The following is a 20,661-nucleotide window of genomic DNA, read 5'->3' as shown; positions in this document are numbered from 1 at the left end:
TATATCTAAGTGCTTTTCAGAATAAGTAATGTTGTTCAGCATCAAAGAACTATGTTTCCAGGATCATCTTTCATCTATAGCCCAGTCCCAATGTCCTTAAAAAGGTAACAATTATGTTTAGGGTACTGGAAATCTGTCTGTTAAGTGGCAAGGCTGGCCACACAGTTAACTTTCTGAATGGGGCAAACAGACTGAAAGCACAGGCTTTGTAATGAAAAGCTGAGTATGAAAAATCTGTAGTAAATATGATTGGTTCAAAAGCAATTGCTTCCAAGAACAAAAGGGACAAATGAACAATTTCATTCCAATTTTGCAGTTGCTTCTCTCCCTCTGGAGTGTGAACCATAATTAGAGCACTTATACAAAATCACATTTGTCAGCTTGGCTGCTAAATTCCCCTTAAAGATTTATCCACCAAGAGCAGTCTGCTATCACTCCCACTACAGTTCTCATTTTCACTTTCAGGGACAGACAAGCAATTACTTTATCTCTGTTGAAAATCTCATATAAGTCTAACTGCAGTGAAGTTAGGTAACATCAGATCTATACACAAGTAGTTTCCAAACTTTATGACCAGCCAGAAAGGACCTGTCTTTCATCCAGGAGGAGCTTTATGAGAAGCTGTTACCAGAAGTAAAGTAAAGGCTTGTCCTGAAGCTGACTTTTGTCCCCTGGATAGACCAGTGTAGTAAAGGATTCCCCATAAGCTGTGAAGTACCATTGTCTGTACCTGTTTGCCAGGAAGATATCTCTCCTAACAAGTGAGAGAAAAACTTCCATTCCAAGATCAGAAAAGACCCCCAGGGACAAGAGATCAGCCATCTCTAGAGAGGCTGAATCACAAACCCCAGTGTCTTCTAGTGCCACATGATTTGATAGAGCCCTGCTGCTAGAGGATCTCTTCCTGGCCCTTCTTTGAGTGCTTGGAAGGTGTTACATCCTCTCATTATTGTTGGAAGTGAGGATGCTCTCGATTGTCATAGTTCTTGTCATATTCCACTCAGTCCTGACAGCCAGATCTTGAAAGCATTAAACAAATTCAGAGAGAGAAACTCCATCTTTCTCAACCCCATATCATCCCCAAAGGGCAGTAGTTAAGCTACTGACTACTTCTCAAGTATTTTGGAGTTGAACTGTGCCACTGTTCCATTTGCCTCTGCAGAGCCACAAGCAAGCCTGGGCAGTCACCCATTAGAGAGGGTGTATGTGTCTGATGGGCATGGATGCACTAGGGACCTCTGGACATAAAAATAGGAAGATAAAACTTTCTTGATACTGATGTAGTTGTGTATCATTGGGATATGTGACTGTTTAGGGTCTTAATAATACAGATAGGAAGCTGTACACTTAAACAAGTACAAAGTTTCCTTTGGAGCTGATGAAGGCTGCATAAATACCTTGGCAGATTAGTTATGGAAGGATTTTAAAACGTTATGTAGTGGCTACAGTCACTGTCCTAAGTCCAGATGCCTATCCTTTGGGTTTGTATGGTGGACTGTACTGCCTGTACTGCTGCGGTCCGGTTCTGATCCTCTCTGGACATCTAAAGTGAAACCTCTGAGCATGCACAGAAGCAGCTGTGTCCTAGGACCAGCTGTGTCCTAATTCTTGGCTGAGAGTCAGTGCAATTCCAGCATCCCTGAGTTCCTACAGAAGCCATGGTTCTGTGCTTTAGCCTTTGTGTTGGCAATGCTCCTCTGTCTGCACAGATCCAAAGTCTCTCTCAGGTATTTCTCTCATCTGAAAAAAAGAGCATTTAAACATGATTTGGAGGACACCAGGCTCACAGAGCCCCTTTCAGTCTGTTGTGCCCATGCCACTGTGTTGCTAACAAAGCAGGATTTGTCTTTCATCCAGTGGTATCATTACATGTATAAACTCTCCAGAGAAAAGCCCCCAGGATATTAAAAAAATCTCCTTGTATCTTGGGTCCTCAGGATGTCCAAAAAACCTTCTTGTCTCTCAGCACTTAGCTAATTGGCTGGCTTTTCTCTTCCAGCAGTGCCTGAGCTTCAGTTTGGCCGCACTGTTCCCAGGTTCCCCAGTGCAGACACCCTTCATCACCGCCTTCCTCCTCTGTTCCTCAGGTGCTCTTAGGGCTGGGACACGGTGCTCTCTCAGAATAGCAGGGAGTCCCTGGAGTCATGGCATTATGCTGGTCCCCAGGTCTCTAATGTGCAAAGGGAGCAGGACTCTCAAGCCTGCATCCCATACGTACAGATGTGTCAACAGCAGGGCTTCAGACAGACAGAACTCTAGGCACTTTTGTCCAGTGCTTTCTATTGGCTCTGGACAGCATCTTAGTTAGTGTGTGAGCTGTTAGTCCTCCTCAGCTCTTCCTCCCATGGCCTGTTTCTGGAGCCCTAATCCTTAGCTCAGGCAGGATCAGTCTGAAGTGCTTCATGTCAGAACTGTAGTGATACAGCGACTGGCAGCGTCTAGCACAGGCAGTCGGGATCTTGCCTCTTTAGTTCGTGGGGATACATTTTCTCATCTGCTTGAAAAAGCAGCCTGGGCCCACACTGAACATACTTTAAATATAGATTCAAATAAATCTGTGTAAATCGTTTTTAATTCCAGGCAGAGTTTTATCATCATTTTGCAAAAATAGTTTGGGTTGGTTGATAGAATTTTTGCATTAAAATCCAAGCTGTTCTGAAAATTGTTTCTAGATCTGGAAACACATTTTTCACATTTGGAAGTAACCACAATTATTTGTGCTGCCAAGGGCTTTGAAATATGGAAATGAGAGGTTTATTTAGTGTGTGGATCAAGCTTATAAACAGCTTAAGTCCTCATTCCTTCTAACATCTTAACAGCTGTGCAGTTTCTTACAAAATATGTTTTATCGTTTCAAGAAATGCTGTTAACCTCGCAGTTTTAAAACTGAATGAACAAGGCCTCTTGGACAAATTGAAAAACAAATGGTGGTACGACAAAGGAGAATGTGGCAGCGGGGGAGGTGACTCCAAGGTTAGCCTCAATGTCACCAAAAGCGGGTAAACAGTATGTGAAGTAATTGGTGCATCTGCTGGGGTCTTACCTGCAACAAAACAGCTTCACCAGTAGCACAGCACTGCTGGTACCTGCAGCTGAAACCGAGGTGTATGCAATTACTGTCAAAGCAAAAATATTTGCATTTGTTCAGGCACCCCAAGGGGAACTCGTAAATGGTCTCTGGGGTGAGATCTATCACCGGTTTTCAGAAACATGCATCTTCTGAATTCAAGGTGGGCCTTTCCCAAGCTTGTTAAATACCTTCAGAAGCCTGCTCGCCAGCTAAGACTTTTTTCCTTCAGTGACATTAGAAGAAAAGGAGAAAGAAATCAGTGTGACTATCTTTGAGGGGTAATTTAATGTGTGGTCCAGGCTCAGGGATCCACTGTTGGCACAAACAATACCAGTACAAATCACAATTTTCACAAGTATCCAAATAGGAAGATAAATTACGGTTAAAATATCTTCATGCTGACATTTTCTGATATCTTTCCAACAAATTGAAATCCATGGTGCTTCCCTAGGCATAATTTACCAGAATTTATTGGACAGGAATTTTAGGCTGCATGCTAGGCTGAGGTGTTAACAGCTTCATATTCTTTCTGCATTCCCCTGTCTTCCATATGGCCAGTACCAGTACTTCCTTGCTTTCTCACAGCTTCATTTGAGAAGCTGCCTGGTGCTGAAAAGAAGCAAAAATGTGGAAGATGGTGAAGTGGGGGAGAACTGAGGTATCAAAAATACCTCTTCTGTTCCAGGCAGCATGTAACAATATTTATTTATGTGCTCGTGTGTGAACAATATATTAGAGAATGCTGCACAGGTAGCTGTGCAGGCACAGAGCTAGTCAGAAACAGATGATTAAATTTGACTAATTTGTCATATACAGTTTATGTAGTTTTCTTTGCAGTTGCCTACATATATTTTTTTCGTACTATTTTCTCTCCTTCTTTAGTCCTCCTGCTCTTTCATGCTGTGTCCTGGCCTCAGGGACCATCCCTTGGGCTGTTCTGCACTCACCCAGAACTGGTCTCCTAATCCTCTTCACTTTGCCTTCAATCCTGCTGCTCTACCTATTTTTCCCCACACCGCTCTGCTTGCCAGCAGTCACAGTTTCAAAAATGGTCTCTATTTTCTTTTCCAAAATGTTCAGATACATTATCCCCAATAGCGCTTACCTCTACTCAAGCCTGAGCTTTTGCATTACTGGGGGAGGAGTATTTATTTATCTATTTTATTTTTTAATGTCACAGGCAGAGAATAAAACCATTAAAATACCTCAGTTTTCTTAGAATATCCTCCTCATAAGCCTGCAGTGGTTGCAAAGTAAGACAAAAACTCGACAGCAAACTAAGGATTCTTTTTAACTTACTTTCCCTAATTACCAGCCACAGGTGCTGTGAGTCATGAAGCAGGAAAAAGGGAGCAGCGTATGGTAAAGGTTCATGTAGGGCTTCACCAGGGAAATGTCTGGAAGTGCTGAAGGAGCAAGTTTGGTATGGTGGAAAGTAACAGGAAAAGGAGTTGCAGGGAGAAAAGTAAAAAAGAAAGGCAGGGAGTGTGGTTCATGGAGAAAGAGAGGACCTGTGAATGCAGGAGGAAGGAAGGAACACACTGCCAGTGGAAACAAACAGTAGGTGACACAGGCAGTTGAGGATACAGTAGACAATGTGGTGGGCAGGACAGTGTTAGCAGAGGATGGAGAGCATGATGGAGCTCAACCCGTGGTTCTGGGATTACAAACAGCCTGCCATGAGCTGACCTCAAGCCTGTTTCTTGCCACAGTTTTTCCCAGGCACAGCTGAGTGAGTAGGCAGCACCAGTGGTCCTGGGAAGCTCCAGGTCCATCATGTACCCACACTGGCCACGTTTGGTGGACCCAGGCACGTCATGCAGGTGAACAGGCATTCCCATGCTTCTCAAAGTCTGCACTGCAGCAGCATCTGGTCTTGGGTTATAAACTACAGCCAGGCTGATTCCCCAAAGGGTGACTTAGCCATTTATCATCTGTAAAATTAATTTCCTTGTTCAGAAACAGTCTTGATCAATTGAAGTCAAGACCCTTTCTGCTGAATTAATGGAGCTCTAAGTATTTTATTTCTTTTCTACTATCAAATTATCATCAGTAGAATAACCAGAACATTACATGCTACTTTTGTAAACCTGATAGCTACCAACAAGTCATGAACTAAGCTCTTACCTTCTTAAGAAGCTTAAGAATACTTCTTTTCATTGTATGAATTTAAAAAGAACAAACCCTGAGCTTTTTTAGCAGCTCCAGTTTAAATTTCAGGGCTTTGCACTCTCATAAATGAGCATAAGAAACTGCTCTTCTCTTGAAAGAAATAAAACACCTGAGGCTTGACTGGCAATTGTGCTGTTACTATTTGAGATGCGTTATTCAGAAAATGAGAGTGTAGACCCACAACAAGCCTTCATGATAATACAGAGGACTACAGAAATGAGGGAGCTTCCAGAGAGTTCAGCTGTTCTCCAAAGGTTTGGATAGCTCTGTAAAACAAGATGTCTCCTACCTCTATTCTCTTGCTGTTAAAAGGTCACCTCTAGCCTCCCCATTTATTGTTCCCTTTAAGGGACAATCTGCCAAAATTCAAAGACAGTTCAGAAAGCTGCCCTGTGTGAACCCCCTGTGGTTTAGTGATCTCATTAAGTAGTTCATGATTGAAGATAAAAGTGAGTTCCTCAAGTCATTTGAGTGTTTTTGAAAGTGTTACCTCAGATCCTAACTGTATGCCATCATTTCATGTGGTGCATGGGAAGGCACTGAAAAACAGTTTCTGCACTTGGCTCCATTGTTTTTATAAAGTGTGAGTGGACAGAAGCTGTGCTGATGGAGATCCTTTCCAGTCTCTGCTGGCAGCCCTCAGGAGAACACGGTGGCCCATGTTTTTTTCAGTCACCTGGTGAGACTGACCTTTCACTTAACGTCTCAGCCATGAGTGGGTAATGAAAATGCTCCTAAAATATACCCCATGATTGCATTTTTAAAATCCTTGTCTACCAGAATTCTATATTTGTTTCAGAATCACTCACTATTGTGATTTAAATGTTATAATTGCCCATTTGTTGTCCTGAACACAGCGACTTCATTAATGCCATTTTAAAGCAATCTGATTTTGCTAATGATGCTGGCTCAAGATCCAGCCTGAGGCTCTTAAAAAATGGCCCTTCCAACAGCATGTGATTGATGTCAGGATAGGAGGAAATCAGTAAGAAGCCAAGAGAGGAAGGAGAAGGGCTGAGAACATGATAAAAAGTTAGAAAACCAGTGTCCCTGTGCCCTCAGGCTGTGCCAACACTGACTCCAGCACATGGGTGAAGAACAGGGTGTGTTGTGCTGTCACACAGCAGTTTTGGACTATGGCTACGTGAAGCAAATTATTCTCCATAGATAAAGAGTAATTTTGGTTATTATTTCTCATATGTTATCCTTACATGAACTTGAGGCAGTTGGATCCTGTTTATATACAACAGAGATTCTCAGCAGCTGTACACTGGAAAAAAACTACTGATTTTCACAAACTGTGCCAGTTTACTCTAATTGAAGATTTAGCCCAACATTAGTAATTCAGGAATCACTAAGCAATTGAAGAAAACCCAGATCTATAATTTTCCACTGCCATATTAAGTACACAATGCTGAAATTAATGGAAAATTTAATTATAAATGTGGAATTTATCCTCTGTATGTGACTTCAGTACATTGCTCTTGTTCACAATAAGCAAACCATAGCAATTTTTTTGTTTGTCTCCTTTAATATCAGTTGGACTACTCACAAGCTGATTTTGTAAGCAATCTAGTAACAAGTTGTAGTCTCTGAGTTTGTGACTGACATGGTCAAAGTAAGTGACTTGCCCCAAGAGCCAAGGTGCTCTGGACATGCATCTCCCATAAGAGCTGTTGAAAATCTCCTGCTGAAAATGAAACAAAGAAACAAAAAAAAAGCGTAAAATACATTAAAATTCACTACACCTGCAATCACTTACTGTGATTGCAAATATGCTGTGATTCTGAAAATCATAAGTGAAACATCTTCCTTTTCCATTTTGCAGCCCTTTTGTCTGGGCTTCTTGTATTGGACCATGTGCATTTCCCATCACAGCTGACTAATTTAAATTGGGACAGAGATCCTGTTTTGAAGATGTAAAATATTTCAAAATATCGTAATATATAATTTTAAGTTTTTCTCAGAATGCTTCACTCTCATCACAGCTGAGGTCAGATGTGAAGGAAATGTCACAGAGCCTTGTTAAGGCAGGCAAGAAAGAGAGCAGCAGAAGAAAGACTTGCTTGAGTGTCAGCAAGGCCTTCATTCAGAAAGTTTTCCACCAAAACTCGTGGAGAGGAGAAACAAGGGCCTGGCATCAGTCACATCACTGCTGCATCCCTGTGAAAAATGGGAACTTCCTCTGCTGACCATTGCCATTGAGATCACTTAGAAACTGAGGATAACGTGGCAATTTAAAGTGTGAAGTTGATTGTTTTTCCTGGAGGAAAACCTGAGAGCTTCCTTGCAGAGACAATGCAGAAAGGATGACATTAAAGGAGCTACAGCTGCAAAAAAGAAAAAAATCCCCTGCCTGTTTCAGGCTTAATATGCCCAAAGTCTTAGTGCTGAAAAAAAAAGCAAAGGACATGGAGACATCTGTTTTCTGACTTGTTCCAAACTTGTTGATGGCCTTGATAGTTCATATCTATTCCTAGTTATCAGTTTAATCTGCAACAACTCTATAAGCTTCTGATTTTCCAAATGACAACAGTACCTGTATGCCCCCTTACCTTTGTCATAACCAGCCCTGTTACACTGATAGGATTTAGGAGCATGGGAATGTGGCTCAGTGCCAGCACATGACATGTTACAGATGATGGCTATTCAAATTATATTAATTATTTTGCACTTGCACTAGAAGCCAGCAGAGGATCATGCTGACAGGCAACTTGCCAGCACCCAAAACCCACTCATTTCACAGCTGTGGGACTCTCATGTTCCTCTGTCAACCTGCACAGCCTGCTGCCAGAAGCCTTAAGGCAAAATGTAAGTTTGAATACTGGAAAAGAGCAAAAAATGGGCATTTTTGTTTCTAGAAGCAGAGTATTGCATATAAATTAAATGTGTGGGATTTGGAAAGTGGATGAAGCTTTTCCTTACTTAGAGTGATCACTGGAGAGTTCTGGGAAATCCTCTCACCCAACTATGGCTGTCAAAAATTTCTCCAAGGCACCAAGGGTTCTTTAGCAATAAATGAAGAGACAGGCATCTCAGTATCATCCTTTGTTAATATTGGTATCAAAGCCCACCATTTGGAGGTACCTACCTTTTCTCATTAACTGCAGGGAGCTCTGGACAGACAGACAAAGCATGGGGCATAATTTAGGGGTGAAAATATTGAGGTGAGGTGAATCCCCCACTTTAGGTACATATAGAAGGAGTAATCAGAATGTATGAAGAGGCAGGGTCCCTAGAGCTAAGAACAGCACACAAGGCTCAGAAGCTGTTACTTGTGTATTACACTGCTACATACAAACCTGCACAAATACATCAATACATAAGTGTTTGGGAATTTCAAAGAGTGTAATAAGCCCCTTTCCTCTTCAGTACTATTTTAGTAGACTCAGTCACACTGTACTCATTAATGTTTGCACTGATTATTTATTATTTATTTATTATTTATTTATTATTTCTTATTAAGCCTTGAATCCATAAATTAAGTAATGCATGGATTATCACATATTATGGGAGAAAAATTTTCCCATAGGAATTTGCTGGCACATACAGGATCATGGCATTTAACATCACCACAAGGCTATCTATCACATGCCATTTCTGTTTATCTCCCTGCTTCTCTGATATATATTGTATTTGCATGCACACCTGCACATAAATAGATATCTATATGCCTACCACATTAAGAACTGGACAATGATTTGAAGTGGAAAGTACGTAAAATAAATCTGTTAATAATTTAATACGTTTTTAAAACATATAGTGTTAGCTCTGCATGAAGTGAGGCATTACCATAATACTCTGACATTATTCAATGAGTTTAAGCAACTTCACTGTAAACCTATAGCATTTCAGGATTTTGATGCATTGCATTAGGTTTCATTTCAATATTAAACTCTGTTACGTCACCCACAGCAAATACCATCAGTAAAAAAAAAAAGCTGTTTCAAGTAGAAATTTATCACCAGCCTGGGACCCTTGAAATACTGACATGGATAAGTGAGATTAAAGGAAAAACTTTGAATTTTAAAATAATGTTGGAACAGGAAGTGAAAATGGAAGACTCACAGTCCTTCTTAGCTGGGGATAAGGGGATTTCGCAGCTCTGCCCCCAAGTTCTTTGCATGCAGACCTCCTATTACAGGGCTGTGCCAAATGGTTATGGGCAGCACAGTGCAGGAAGCATCTTCTTTTCTTGCCAGGATAATTTTGAGGGCAGTAAATGAAATACCTATGGCCAAATCATATTATTAGTTTGTATTCATGCAAACTAAAAATAGATTGAAAGCAAGGAACACAAATTAATGTTTCTTAAGTCGCATAAGCAGTTGTCTCACATATATCTCTGAAGGGTGTGTTGTTAATATGTGTAAGCCAATAGTTTTGGGTTCACAGTAATTGCATACTATTTATTTACAAATCTTCCCCAGCAGTATGTGCCTGTTACCTAAAGCGATGGAGCAGGTCCCGGTCATATGTCTGTCTCTAAACCTGGGCCAACAGTACATGACATAGCACCCACTGTGGCCTCTGCTCTGTCACTTTGCAATGCGATTCTATGTAGTTTTACTTGAATAACATAAAATAACATATATAATGTTATTTATGTTATTTTCCACGTGAAGAACTCCTGTAAACCTTGCCGTTTTGAAACTCAGTGAGGCAGGCGTCTTAGACAAGCTGAAAAACAAATGGTGGTACGATAAAGGTGAATGTGGACCCAAGGACTCTGGAAGTAAGGTCAGTCGCTACAGTTCGGGACCTAACTATCTTGTTCACAAAGCAGTAGAGGAAGTAATGAACAAAATGACGTAGAAATAAAATAAGCAGCTGTAGACGCAGAATGAATCAGCTTCGGCCCATCTTGATGGGGGTCGCACTTTAATTTAAGGAAGCACTATTGCATTTTAAAGTCTTCAGTGATATAAATCACCAAACATAATCCCACATATTCAGACCATCTCTTGAAGAAATACAAAGCAGATTTTTGGGTTTGGAAGAGGCAAGCTGGATTAGTTGTTTCCTTCCTGCCTGGAAGGTATGGACTTTTCCCATTGACTGCTTAGGAAATGTCCTCTCTCACTTTCTTTTGGAGCTGGCCTACCTCAGCAGTTTTCTGAACAGGAGAAATGCTAGCAGGAAGGATTGACTTTCATTGCTGGCTAGGATGGTGGTGTCTTGCAGCCTTTGGGGATGTCCCTGGCTCCTTGAGGGCCAAGGAAAACTTAACTTGAGCTTTGAAGTGAAAGGCTTCAGTGATTAATAGTTCCTACAGCCTCCAGTGTTTATCCTAGTCCATACCCAAACAGTAATCCTGGCAGCTGACAGCTCCTTCTCTTTATGGGGACAGACCCAGAACTGGGTATTTTCTGATGGCTGGGAAACACCACAATCAGTGCCAGCCCTGTATTTGAGGAGTCTGGCATTTCTTCACAGTACTCGACTCCATGGCAGCTTCTGCAGCCACAGCTAAAAGGAAAGAATGACAGGCACTGACTGCTTGCTGCCTGCATGTCCCAGGACTTACCTTGATAAAATTAGCCTGGGAAACAAGCTTTCTGACACATTTTGCTTTTTCTGGCAAGTGCTTTGAAAAAAAGGAGTGAAAACCTTTTAAGAGGATGACAAAGTACCTGTAAATAACAGCTGAGAAAGCCTCAACCCACCACCTACGTTAGGGCAGATCTTTCTCAGTCCTGCCGCCTCCTTGTTTGCAAGCACCATGTTAGCAATTGCCACCAGAGGAACAGTGATCTAAGATACTTAGATACCTCTAGCCAGTTAAAAAGGCACAGACAAAGCAGAACCCAGCTATAATCACCTCTGTACATCCATAGGAACCTTCACTGTGCTACTCTACTGATTACACCATGAATAGTGCCTCTTTAAATTAAACATCCAAATTTTTTGCAGTCTTCATAAGTTAAAATTTCATAGAGATTACAATCAGAAGTTAAGTGTTCTCCTTACTTTAGCTAAAGATTATATAGTCTGCGTAAGAATAAAGCTTTATAAGTATTTTAAGGCACACAATGTAGCATATGAAGTCAATCCTGAGAGAGTTCCTTGAGAACTATACTGAAAAAGCACATGGATTTCAAGTCAAAAAAATGTGCTTCGTAACTAAGCAGTGAAGTATAGAGAAATGTAGAATAGTTATTTACTACAATACACCCAAGAAGGTGATTTTTTGGTAAAATTATGTATATTTAATAATTTGCTAAAGAAAATCCTTACTTTTTTCTAAATTATAAAAAATATGTTAAATTGCATAAATTGATATTTAGAAGTATACTGTTATTGAGCTTAGTAGTCCATGGGCATGTTCCAGAACTGTATCTGTAGTAAAATAAAACCAAAATACAATAATAGGTAAGAGGCAAATATATCACAATGTGTATGGTAAAGTGTGCACTTTCGAAGGAAGTGTTTGTTCAAAGAAAGAGCTTAAGCCTCGCATGTTATTTTTGCCTGACATTTAAGTATCAGAAGCTCAGTCTGGATATTCTAAATTAACCACAATGCCTATCACAAGTTCAATTACTGTTTCTTGTAAAGATCAGGCAGAGTCTTGTCTGATATAAATGGATTTCTGGATTCCAAGGCTTCTGAAGAGCTTTACATAAATGCAGTTTCATATCAGTGCTGAAATGTCCCCTAAAGAGACCTAGACGTGTCATTGTTTAATTCTCTATGTAATGGAAGTAATACTTTGCAGTAAGCAAGCAATGACATCCTGATATGTTGGCAATATACTTAAAATACTTTTTTATGCCAACCAGGAAAACTAGTTGCTTAAAATATGTTTTAGAGATCCAGATAGGTCTAATTTTTCTAAAGTATGTGAACAGCTGTCATGAAATTTCAGCTAAACATTGTTATTTGTCTATTTCTAACGTTTTAATGTGTGGTTTGTGCTTCTCAGGATCCGTTTTCCAGGGTTAACTGTGTTACTTCTGTTTTCCCAGGACAAGACGAGTGCCTTGAGTCTCAGCAACGTTGCTGGAGTCTTCTACATTCTGGTTGGAGGCTTGGGCTTGGCAATGCTGGTGGCTTTGATAGAGTTCTGTTACAAGTCCAGGGCAGAGGCGAAACGAATGAAGGTGGCAAAGAGTGCACAGACTTTTAACCCAACTTCCTCGCAGAATACCCAGAATTTAGCAACTTATAGAGAAGGTTACAACGTATATGGAACCGAAAGTATTAAAATTTAGGGGTAGGACTTAGGGCCTACTACAGCGAGTGGGTGATGCATCTTGTAACGCAGTGTTGTGACATGTCTGTCTAGTGGTGCTTGCTTCTGAACAGAGCTTTATATTTTGGAAAACTTCAGTGCAAAGTGGTTCAGTTCTTTTGGCTGCAGATGTACAGTATATTATTCTATGTTGCTAATAGACATCTGCATTGCAAAGAATTTTTAACATGAAAAATGCATTTTGAATAACTCAAAGTTGTCAAATCAAGTTGAGAGATGACAACTATTTTAATTAAGAAAGTATATATACAGAGGGCCAGTTTCAATCAAGTACTTGATTGGAAAGTCTGTTTTCTGAAAGGTTTGCACTCTACTAGTGACAAATTGCTGCAAGCCTGTATTATTCAATATTGGCCTTATCTGTAATCAAGATTTAGGATAGGCAACATCACTGAACCATAGTTAACCTAATGGAAGAAAAGGCACTGTTACAAGAAGTCTAAATGTTGTTTTTACTTCACTCCGTCCTCCCCTCCCTGTTCCTTGACCCTCCCTTTGATACATGTTTTATGCTAATTTTGTGGCTTTTTTTATTTTTTTTTTTTTCCCTCCCCACATTATCCTGCTTCAGGTCAACTTTTGCCCACTGTAATAGTCACAAGGAGTCACTAACCAGTGAATAGACCTTGATTATCACCCTCAGCTTTCAGTAACAAACCCCCTTACCTAGGTCAAGACTAGTGTATTTTAGACATTCATGCAGTGATTTTGGAGGCTGAAGAGCTGATGCTGCTGAGCTGCATCCTGCATAGCTCCCCTGAGTAGGTGTACAGGGATGGTTTACTAATGCACTTGCTCTCATCTGTACAGTGAGTATCTTGCCAACTAATCATTAGACAGATCAACTCTATGACCTTTGGAAATGGCACGCAGCAGCAAATTGAGCTTCTAAATATAACTTTTATGTAGCTCCCAAGCTATGCTGGCTGCTTTGTAAGTGAAGCTAGCACCCTACCCTGTTATGCTAGAGCTCCCTTGCCCTTGCGAATAGCAAGCCACACGTCTCCTCTGTTAACAATTATCTTCAGCTTCATTTTCCTGAGCCATCCCTGTAGTGGAAGTAGAAAACACAAGTTTAGGGAAATATGATTAATAATATAATACTTATGTTGCCACCTAGGAAAAAAAAAAAAAAGCTTGTAGGGAACAACTGGAGATACACTTATCATTTTTTATTTATTATTTATGTAGCGCTGGAGTAGACGGCGCTGTACAGTAGGTGAAGTGTGCCAGACACATAACAGGTCCCTGTCCCGAGGAGCTTACAGCCTAAAGGCACAGCCCGTACAGTACCGAACCATACAGTACAGAGCAAACACAGAGTGAGCAGAGAATGGTGTTTGAGCATGATAGCTGGAGCGCTGCGAGGAATAGGTGGGTTCTCGGGGCGCGAGGGAGGGGGCTGGCTGGGAAACTCTCCCCTCCATACTGTTCTCTGGGGTCTTCTTTTCTTCCCTCTTCTAGATGGACTCATATTCTAATTGTAACAGAGCTGCCGGTTTCACCATGTAAAAAGAAAAAAAAAAAGTGTTAGGTGTGCACTTTGCGCACTAGTGAAAATGTGAGGCACAGGATGTGTCAAGGGGACTCCAGGATTATAGATCTGTATTCATTACTGTGCACTGGGACACAGGACTTCCAGATGCTAATGTTGCTCTCCCAAGTCCACTCCCTACTGTCAATAATAAGGGTCTTAAAAAAAAAATAATCCTGTGCAAGTCATTGTGAAAAATGCAAGGATGCTTTCTTCCTTTAAATTCTTTAGTGATATGCTCACAACTGAAAGTGTCCCCAGGCTGATATAAAAGTAAGAATCCCAGAAAATATATTTCTGATCAAGTTTACGGAGCGCAATGCATTCAAAATGCAGTCTTAAAATAAGCAAACAAAAAAATTAAGCTTTCATTGAAATACTGACCCGGCCCAAATTGGCTGAATGCCCTAAACGTGGCATGACTTGACAGTCCCCACAGTTGCCACCCAGCTGTTATTCCAGTGCAACAGACACTGATTATACGTGCAGAATTTTTTTTAGTCTTAGTGTTTTGTTATAATAAAAAAATAGATCTAACTGAATTTTGGATTTAAAAGAAAGATAAGTACCTTACTCTAAAGTTTGGATTTCTGTGGGACTTGTTTTAATACAGAGATTAGTTCCTATTGGAAAAATATGCTTTAAATGATACAAAAATGTAGCATTTTGTTTTTCATTTTTGGAAATTCATTTTTGGGTCAGTCAAAACATCTGATAATTAACATTTTAGGGTGCAGATTTTTAAAATTCACAAAAAAATCACTAGGATTTTGAGCAAATATTTACAGACTTCTAAAATTCTTTCTGCTTCTTTGGCATAATATGTATGTGAAATTGAGAAATTTCAAGTGAACTTCTTATAAAAATGCTTATGCTCATATGTGGAAGACTGCCAAGACCCAGTCACCCTCTCCTGGCCACACTGGCAGTGAGAGGTGCCTGTGTGCCACACTGCACAGGGGGACTGTATCAGGGACTATGCCATCTGTTCATACACGTGCTAGTCATGAACCCCTGTTCAGCTAGCAGCATTACAGAGCCCACAATGATGGCTGCACATATTTCTGTAGAAATATGTCTGTCTTACACATTTTGAAACCTTTGATATCTTTTTTGTTGTTGTTATTTTTGGTTTTTTTATCCAAGGAGTAAAAAGATCCTATTGGAACTAAAACTTGCTAATATGGAAAGATGTCTGGTGGTTCTAACCTGCATGAGTAACCAACACATCTGACTTTTTAAGCTAACATCAAATAGTTTTAATGGTATATGTTTTAAACTAATATAAAATAGCTTAAATAACCCTCTTGACAATCAATATTCATTACCACGATTTTTATTTTAGTTTCATACAGTCAAATATGAGTTACCTCAGGGAAATTCACCCTGCCTGCAAGGTAGCTGAAAATGAAAATGAAGGACTAGTCTGTATATGTGGGTCTACATAGATATTATATATCTATATTAGATATTATCTCTATCATATTATCATATGATAATGGACAAGTCTATATGTGTGGGATAAAGACATCCAGAAGCACTGGCAAGCAGTTGCATCTGCTGAAGGCAGGGAAGAAAGTTTGCTTTAAGGAGGGAACAATCCTCTTCCTCTGGGCAGCAGTTTTTCCATTAGTATTAAGCCCTTAGTGTACAAGTAGAGCTGATGCCGAGAGCAGTGAGAAGCTTAACATCCTTCTGTCCTGCTGCTCTAAGGCAAAGCCCTGCTGAGTTCATCGCGCCAAACCCACAGGTTTTTGAAGGGGTTGTCCCAGTATCCAGCCAGCCTCCACCACCACCTCTCCATGGCCTTCTCAGTGGGCCATGAAGCTCAGGAACCAGCTTCCAGCTCAGCTGCCTTCTCTTGCTCTCCCATCCCATGCTGTTGTTTATAACTAATGAATGAAATTAATTACCAAACTACAAAAAACAATGAAAAACTACATTATTACAATTAACTACAAAAAAAGGTGAAGGGCTACAGGATGGCTCAGTAAGTGTACAATGTACTTATTTTGACTTGTATACTTCCAATGTCATAGTCAAGAGAGAAAAATACATTAAAAGTTCATCTTAGGTATTTGTGCCAAAGCCACCTCCCTATGACCCAAGTACTAGAGGAGCCTGAACAACAAAAGAACACACACAGGCTAGGATATCTCTGTTATACAGACTGAGGATATCAGTTTCCAAAATTCCAGTTTCCCATTAGAAACAGGGCAGTCAGTGTTTTCACAAGATTAATTTCACAACTAATCTAATCAAAACTAATGACAAATTTGAAAATACCTTATCATTATTAACCGCATACACTTACTGAAAGGAGACTTTCACAGTTTGGGTAATATTCACAGTAAATAACGAGACTTTTCCCTCTTATCCCAGCCACTCCTCAAATTATTTCTGCATCCAGGCCATAAATCTGATGTTGTAGCAGCACAGTTAAGCCTGGCTTGTTACCTATAGCATAGTTTAAAACATAGTGCAGACCCCTACCTGGTTACTTGGCTTTATGTCTCAAGTACAAGTTTGACCTGCTCCTCCTGGCTTTGTAAGTGTCTGAGTTGTCCTGTGGTGTGTTGCTGAGCTGTTGTTAGTCTTGCTCTGAGGACAAGAGTTATTTCCTTGCAGCTTTTCTGTTCTTCTGTGGAAGGCTGTTGAGAAGGTGTTGTTCTCTATTTTTTTTTCCTTTTTTTTTTTTTCCTTTTTTTTTATCCTGGATCTCTTTTATTGTCTTTCTGTCCTGAGTGTGTTGTCAATGGCCAGAAAGTTATTTAGACTGAGCAGCTAAAGCACAGTTACATACAACTTGTATATCCCATACAAATCTGAGTGCTCTCACTCAGATTTCCAGGTGGGAAACTCCGAATGGCCGTGAACAGATAGCTGATCAGTGTGCTGGAGAGACTCTGGTACACAGTGATGACTTCCTGAGAAATCTAACACATCTGGAGCAAGCTGTCCCTTTTCCACCCAAGTTTGCTTTCTAATCTGGTTTGGACTCTCATCCCTGTCCCACACTGAAGCACCTTTAGTTTTTTTCTTGCCACTGACCAGAACGTGTTCTCTGCACTTCTGCAGTTGCCAGTATCCATTTGCAGTGGGACTCAGGACGAGCAACCATGTGGCTCTATACCACACTGCCCATTATGGCTGTGCTTTGCAAATGCAGAGAGTTTTATTTGCTGCTGGGAGGTAGTTGAAGCTTTTGGTAATGTATAGGCCCAGGTCCCCACTTCCTCATCACCTCTGCTACACTTTTTGTGTCTGGGTGTTGTTTTAAATCAAGATATGTTTGGTAACAGTCCCTGTCGCAAAGTACAGTGGCAGCAGGGAAAGTTTTCAAAGGATGTCCTTTACCAAAGCCAAGGTTTTTCATTGTAAGGGGAATGCCATAATGCCCTCTGTAAGCTAAGGCCTTTTCCTGAATTTGGGTGCTTTTGAGAGCTGAAGTTTTTAGGGTAGTTGGTTTGGAAAGCTGCTTTTAAATCCAAGCTCTGACTGTGCTGTATTTTTGACAACTTTTCGAAGGAGCTACCGATAACAGTGCAATATTAGACTAGTGCATTTCTTCAGAAGTGCACCAGAAGCAGTGGAAATGTTTGGGAGTTTTAAGGACTTTTCCTCATCCCTATATACTTATATATAAAATTAACTCCACATATCGAACACCAGCTCAGGATTTCACTGCTACCTCAGAAGGAGAAACTGGGCTCAGAGGGATAAAGTTCAAAATTTAGAGATTACTAATAAAACAAACAAAATGACTTTATAATGTTTGTTATCCTTTTGCTCCTATGTGAATGCACCCTCCTATCTCCCTTTTTACCCAATTTGTATTTCAGACTGCATCCCTGCATACCATTTACATAGCTTCTCCTGATTAGAAGTCAGATTTCCCCACTGATTAATATCTTAACATGGTTATTGCTGAAATCTCTTCTAATGGATATAGTTTGGGTGCCTTGCTGAATTTTTTGACCTTATACACTTACCCTAATTTTAGTCATCTGGAAATCATTTACTTTAAACTAGTCATCTTTGGTTTTTTTATAATCACATGAGACATTCCTATTAGATTTGGCTCCTGATTTTTGGATGACTAAAGTTAGATGGCATAACTATAAACCTTTTAACAAATCCAGACTTTATTGCTTGAGTAATTTAGTCCCTAAACAAGATATTTTTTTTCTGATTTAGCTGAAACTAAAGATTTTCAAGTAACAAAACTTTAAGCCTTCTTATGGGAAATTTAGACATAATGTAGAAAACCATATAAAACTATTTTCTCTCAGTAAATTACATTTTCTTTGAAAGTTACCTTCTCTAATTGTAGGAATATATATATATATATATATTCCTACAATTAGAGAAGGTAACTTTCAAAGAAAATGTAATTTATTGAGAGAAAATAGATGAAAGAGATTTGAGTACATTTCTCAGATTTCCAGATATTAAATATATGCATTGTGAAAATAAGTAATAATTTCTTTAGATTTGAATGATGGAATTGCCAGAGAGATAGCTGCCACAGTAATTGCAATTTATAAACAATTTTCAGTAGTTAAATTGAATCCTGTCATTCCTAGTTGAAGGTCAAAGCCTATAAACACCTGTGCATGACTTTATTCACAGATGCTAATGCTTTCAGGTTCCAAAAGGTCTTCTCACTGTATATAAATTCATTTCGAAGCAATTTAAATGAAGGTATTACCTCTTCAGTTAATTTCATTATCAAATTCAGATTTTATATTTAAATCAGTAACGATTTATTGTAATGAAATTTACCCTCAGAATTGCTAGTCTTTTTTTCCCCAGTAGACTTAAGTGCTATGTATTATATTTATGAAGATAACTATTTTTATATTTAACGTTAACATGGAAAAATGCAGATGTCTAAAATTTAATATTTTGGTGTTAGCTGTGTCCTGGTTGGTTGAAGGACAGAAACATGATAACACTTTCCTCTCTTCTGCTTTTTCTTCAAACCTAGCTTACCTTTTCTGAAGCCATAAGAAACAAAGCCAGATTATCCATCACAGGGAGTGTGGGAGAAAACGGACGCGTATTGACTCCCGACTGCCCGAAGGCCGTGCACACTGGAACTGCAATTAGACAAAGTTCAGGATTGGCTGTAATTGCATCGGACCTACCATAAAAACCAAAAAAATAATTGAGTGCCTTAATCAAACTGTGTTGGTGACTGATGGGAACACAGCACAGACTGTAACGACATGGGAGTGTCATTGATGAACTAATAATTTGGCTGAGAAAGGGAAGTACGTCCAAATGCGCCAGACATCATCAGCAACAGTGTGTGCATGAGCTCAGCTCGGAAACCCAAACTCAGATTTTATATCAGGAAAATTCATAATTTAGTTTTGTTGGGGGGAGGGGGCTGGGAAGGGTGTATTAACAGCAACAAATTTCACTTGAGTGGACTTAAAACTAATAAGACTTGCCAGTTTAGCGCATTAAACTGTGAAGAACATGCTCAGAAAGGACACCATTTTGGTCTTTGTCTTGACAAAGAGGGAAAAATAGCTATAGAAGTCAATGAACATGCTAACCTGTGTCTTCAGAACATCAATATATACAATGGAAGAATACTCAGCTGTTCAGCTGTAGAAATGAATCACTAAACTGTGATAAAAAAATAATAAATATGTAAATCCTGTGAAAAAAATAAAGAAATTATTTACATTTTCTTTGGAAAAAGAGGAATATTGAAACATGCTTGCTTTTTAACTGATGTAAATTCAGTAGAGGACAACACAATTCTTTTTTCTAACCATCTTAGGGAAAAATCATTGCAATAATTGATATAAAATGCCATCACTGTAATAAAATTCAGAGAATTTTTTTTTATAAAAGTTGTTGGTCATCCTCTTGTTTGCTGTTACCTTCATTCTGTTCCATCATTCCGTGTTCCACAGATTTGCATCTGTCTAATACAAGAAACAAAATGATAAAATGTTTAGAGTACTTCATCAGTCTGCAGTGTAGAATCAAAAGAGACTACGGGTCACTCATGTTACAGATATTATTTATAATCTTGTTCTGTGTAAGAAACTGTGGTTTTTGTACCCACCAAAAAGAATAAAACAACAATTGTTCTTATAATATTGACAGAGCTTGAGTTGTTTTCTGCTCATTAGGGATGCCACCTGGAAAATAGAAAAGAGCTGTTCATTTCTTACAAAAGGATTCAGAATCTTGTCAGAGTCAGTCCGAGTCCCTGCACATTTTTGAAGTGCTTTTAAGTCTATAGGGAGGAGGGACTCAGAGCAGCTAAAGATTTGTCATGATTATTCACTAGGTATTTTAGTTCTAGACACTAAAAACCTTTCTGAAGTGTTAGGAAATAATTTAGTGGTAGCATTTGTCCTCTGGGTAGGTCAAGGGACGAGATGCCAGGGAGCAAGGAAGTACAGATGACAGTCCTTGAGACTGATGTGACAGATGATAGATGCAGCCTGCTTGGTATCCAGGAGCCTCAGCTTTCATCCCCCAGCCTATCGGTGGCATGCCTGGGAAGGACTAGCAGCCTTTTGAATAAAAGCCAGATGTCAACAGGAGCAGGCATGTCTGTAGGTGCAAAGTTGCAGCAAGTGTGTTCTGTGATGGTAATTC

The 20,661-nt window shown here is 39.7% G+C and overlaps 1 protein-coding gene across 1 annotated transcript in view; it reads left to right on the top strand.

Annotated features, from left to right (window-relative positions):
* The window catches only part of GRIA4 (glutamate ionotropic receptor AMPA type subunit 4), a 153,008-nt gene extending 132,855 nt beyond the window's left edge, over positions 1-20,153 (top strand). The window contains exons 13-15 of the mRNA XM_058836213.1: positions 9,868-9,982; positions 12,211-12,345; positions 19,022-20,153. Coding sequence (XP_058692196.1) covers positions 9,868-9,982; positions 12,211-12,345; positions 19,022-19,186 — 415 coding nt within the window. The 3' untranslated portion in view covers positions 19,187-20,153. The remainder of the gene's footprint in view (positions 1-9,867; positions 9,983-12,210; positions 12,346-19,021) is intronic.
* Positions 20,154-20,661: the final 508 nt, after the last annotated feature.

This window comes from Poecile atricapillus, chromosome 1 (assembly GCF_030490865.1).
Source record: "Poecile atricapillus isolate bPoeAtr1 chromosome 1, bPoeAtr1.hap1, whole genome shotgun sequence".
Taxonomy (NCBI): domain Eukaryota; kingdom Metazoa; phylum Chordata; class Aves; order Passeriformes; family Paridae; genus Poecile; species Poecile atricapillus.
The sequence above is the reverse complement of the archived record's forward strand: the minus strand, read 5'-3'. Positions and strand labels throughout refer to the sequence as shown.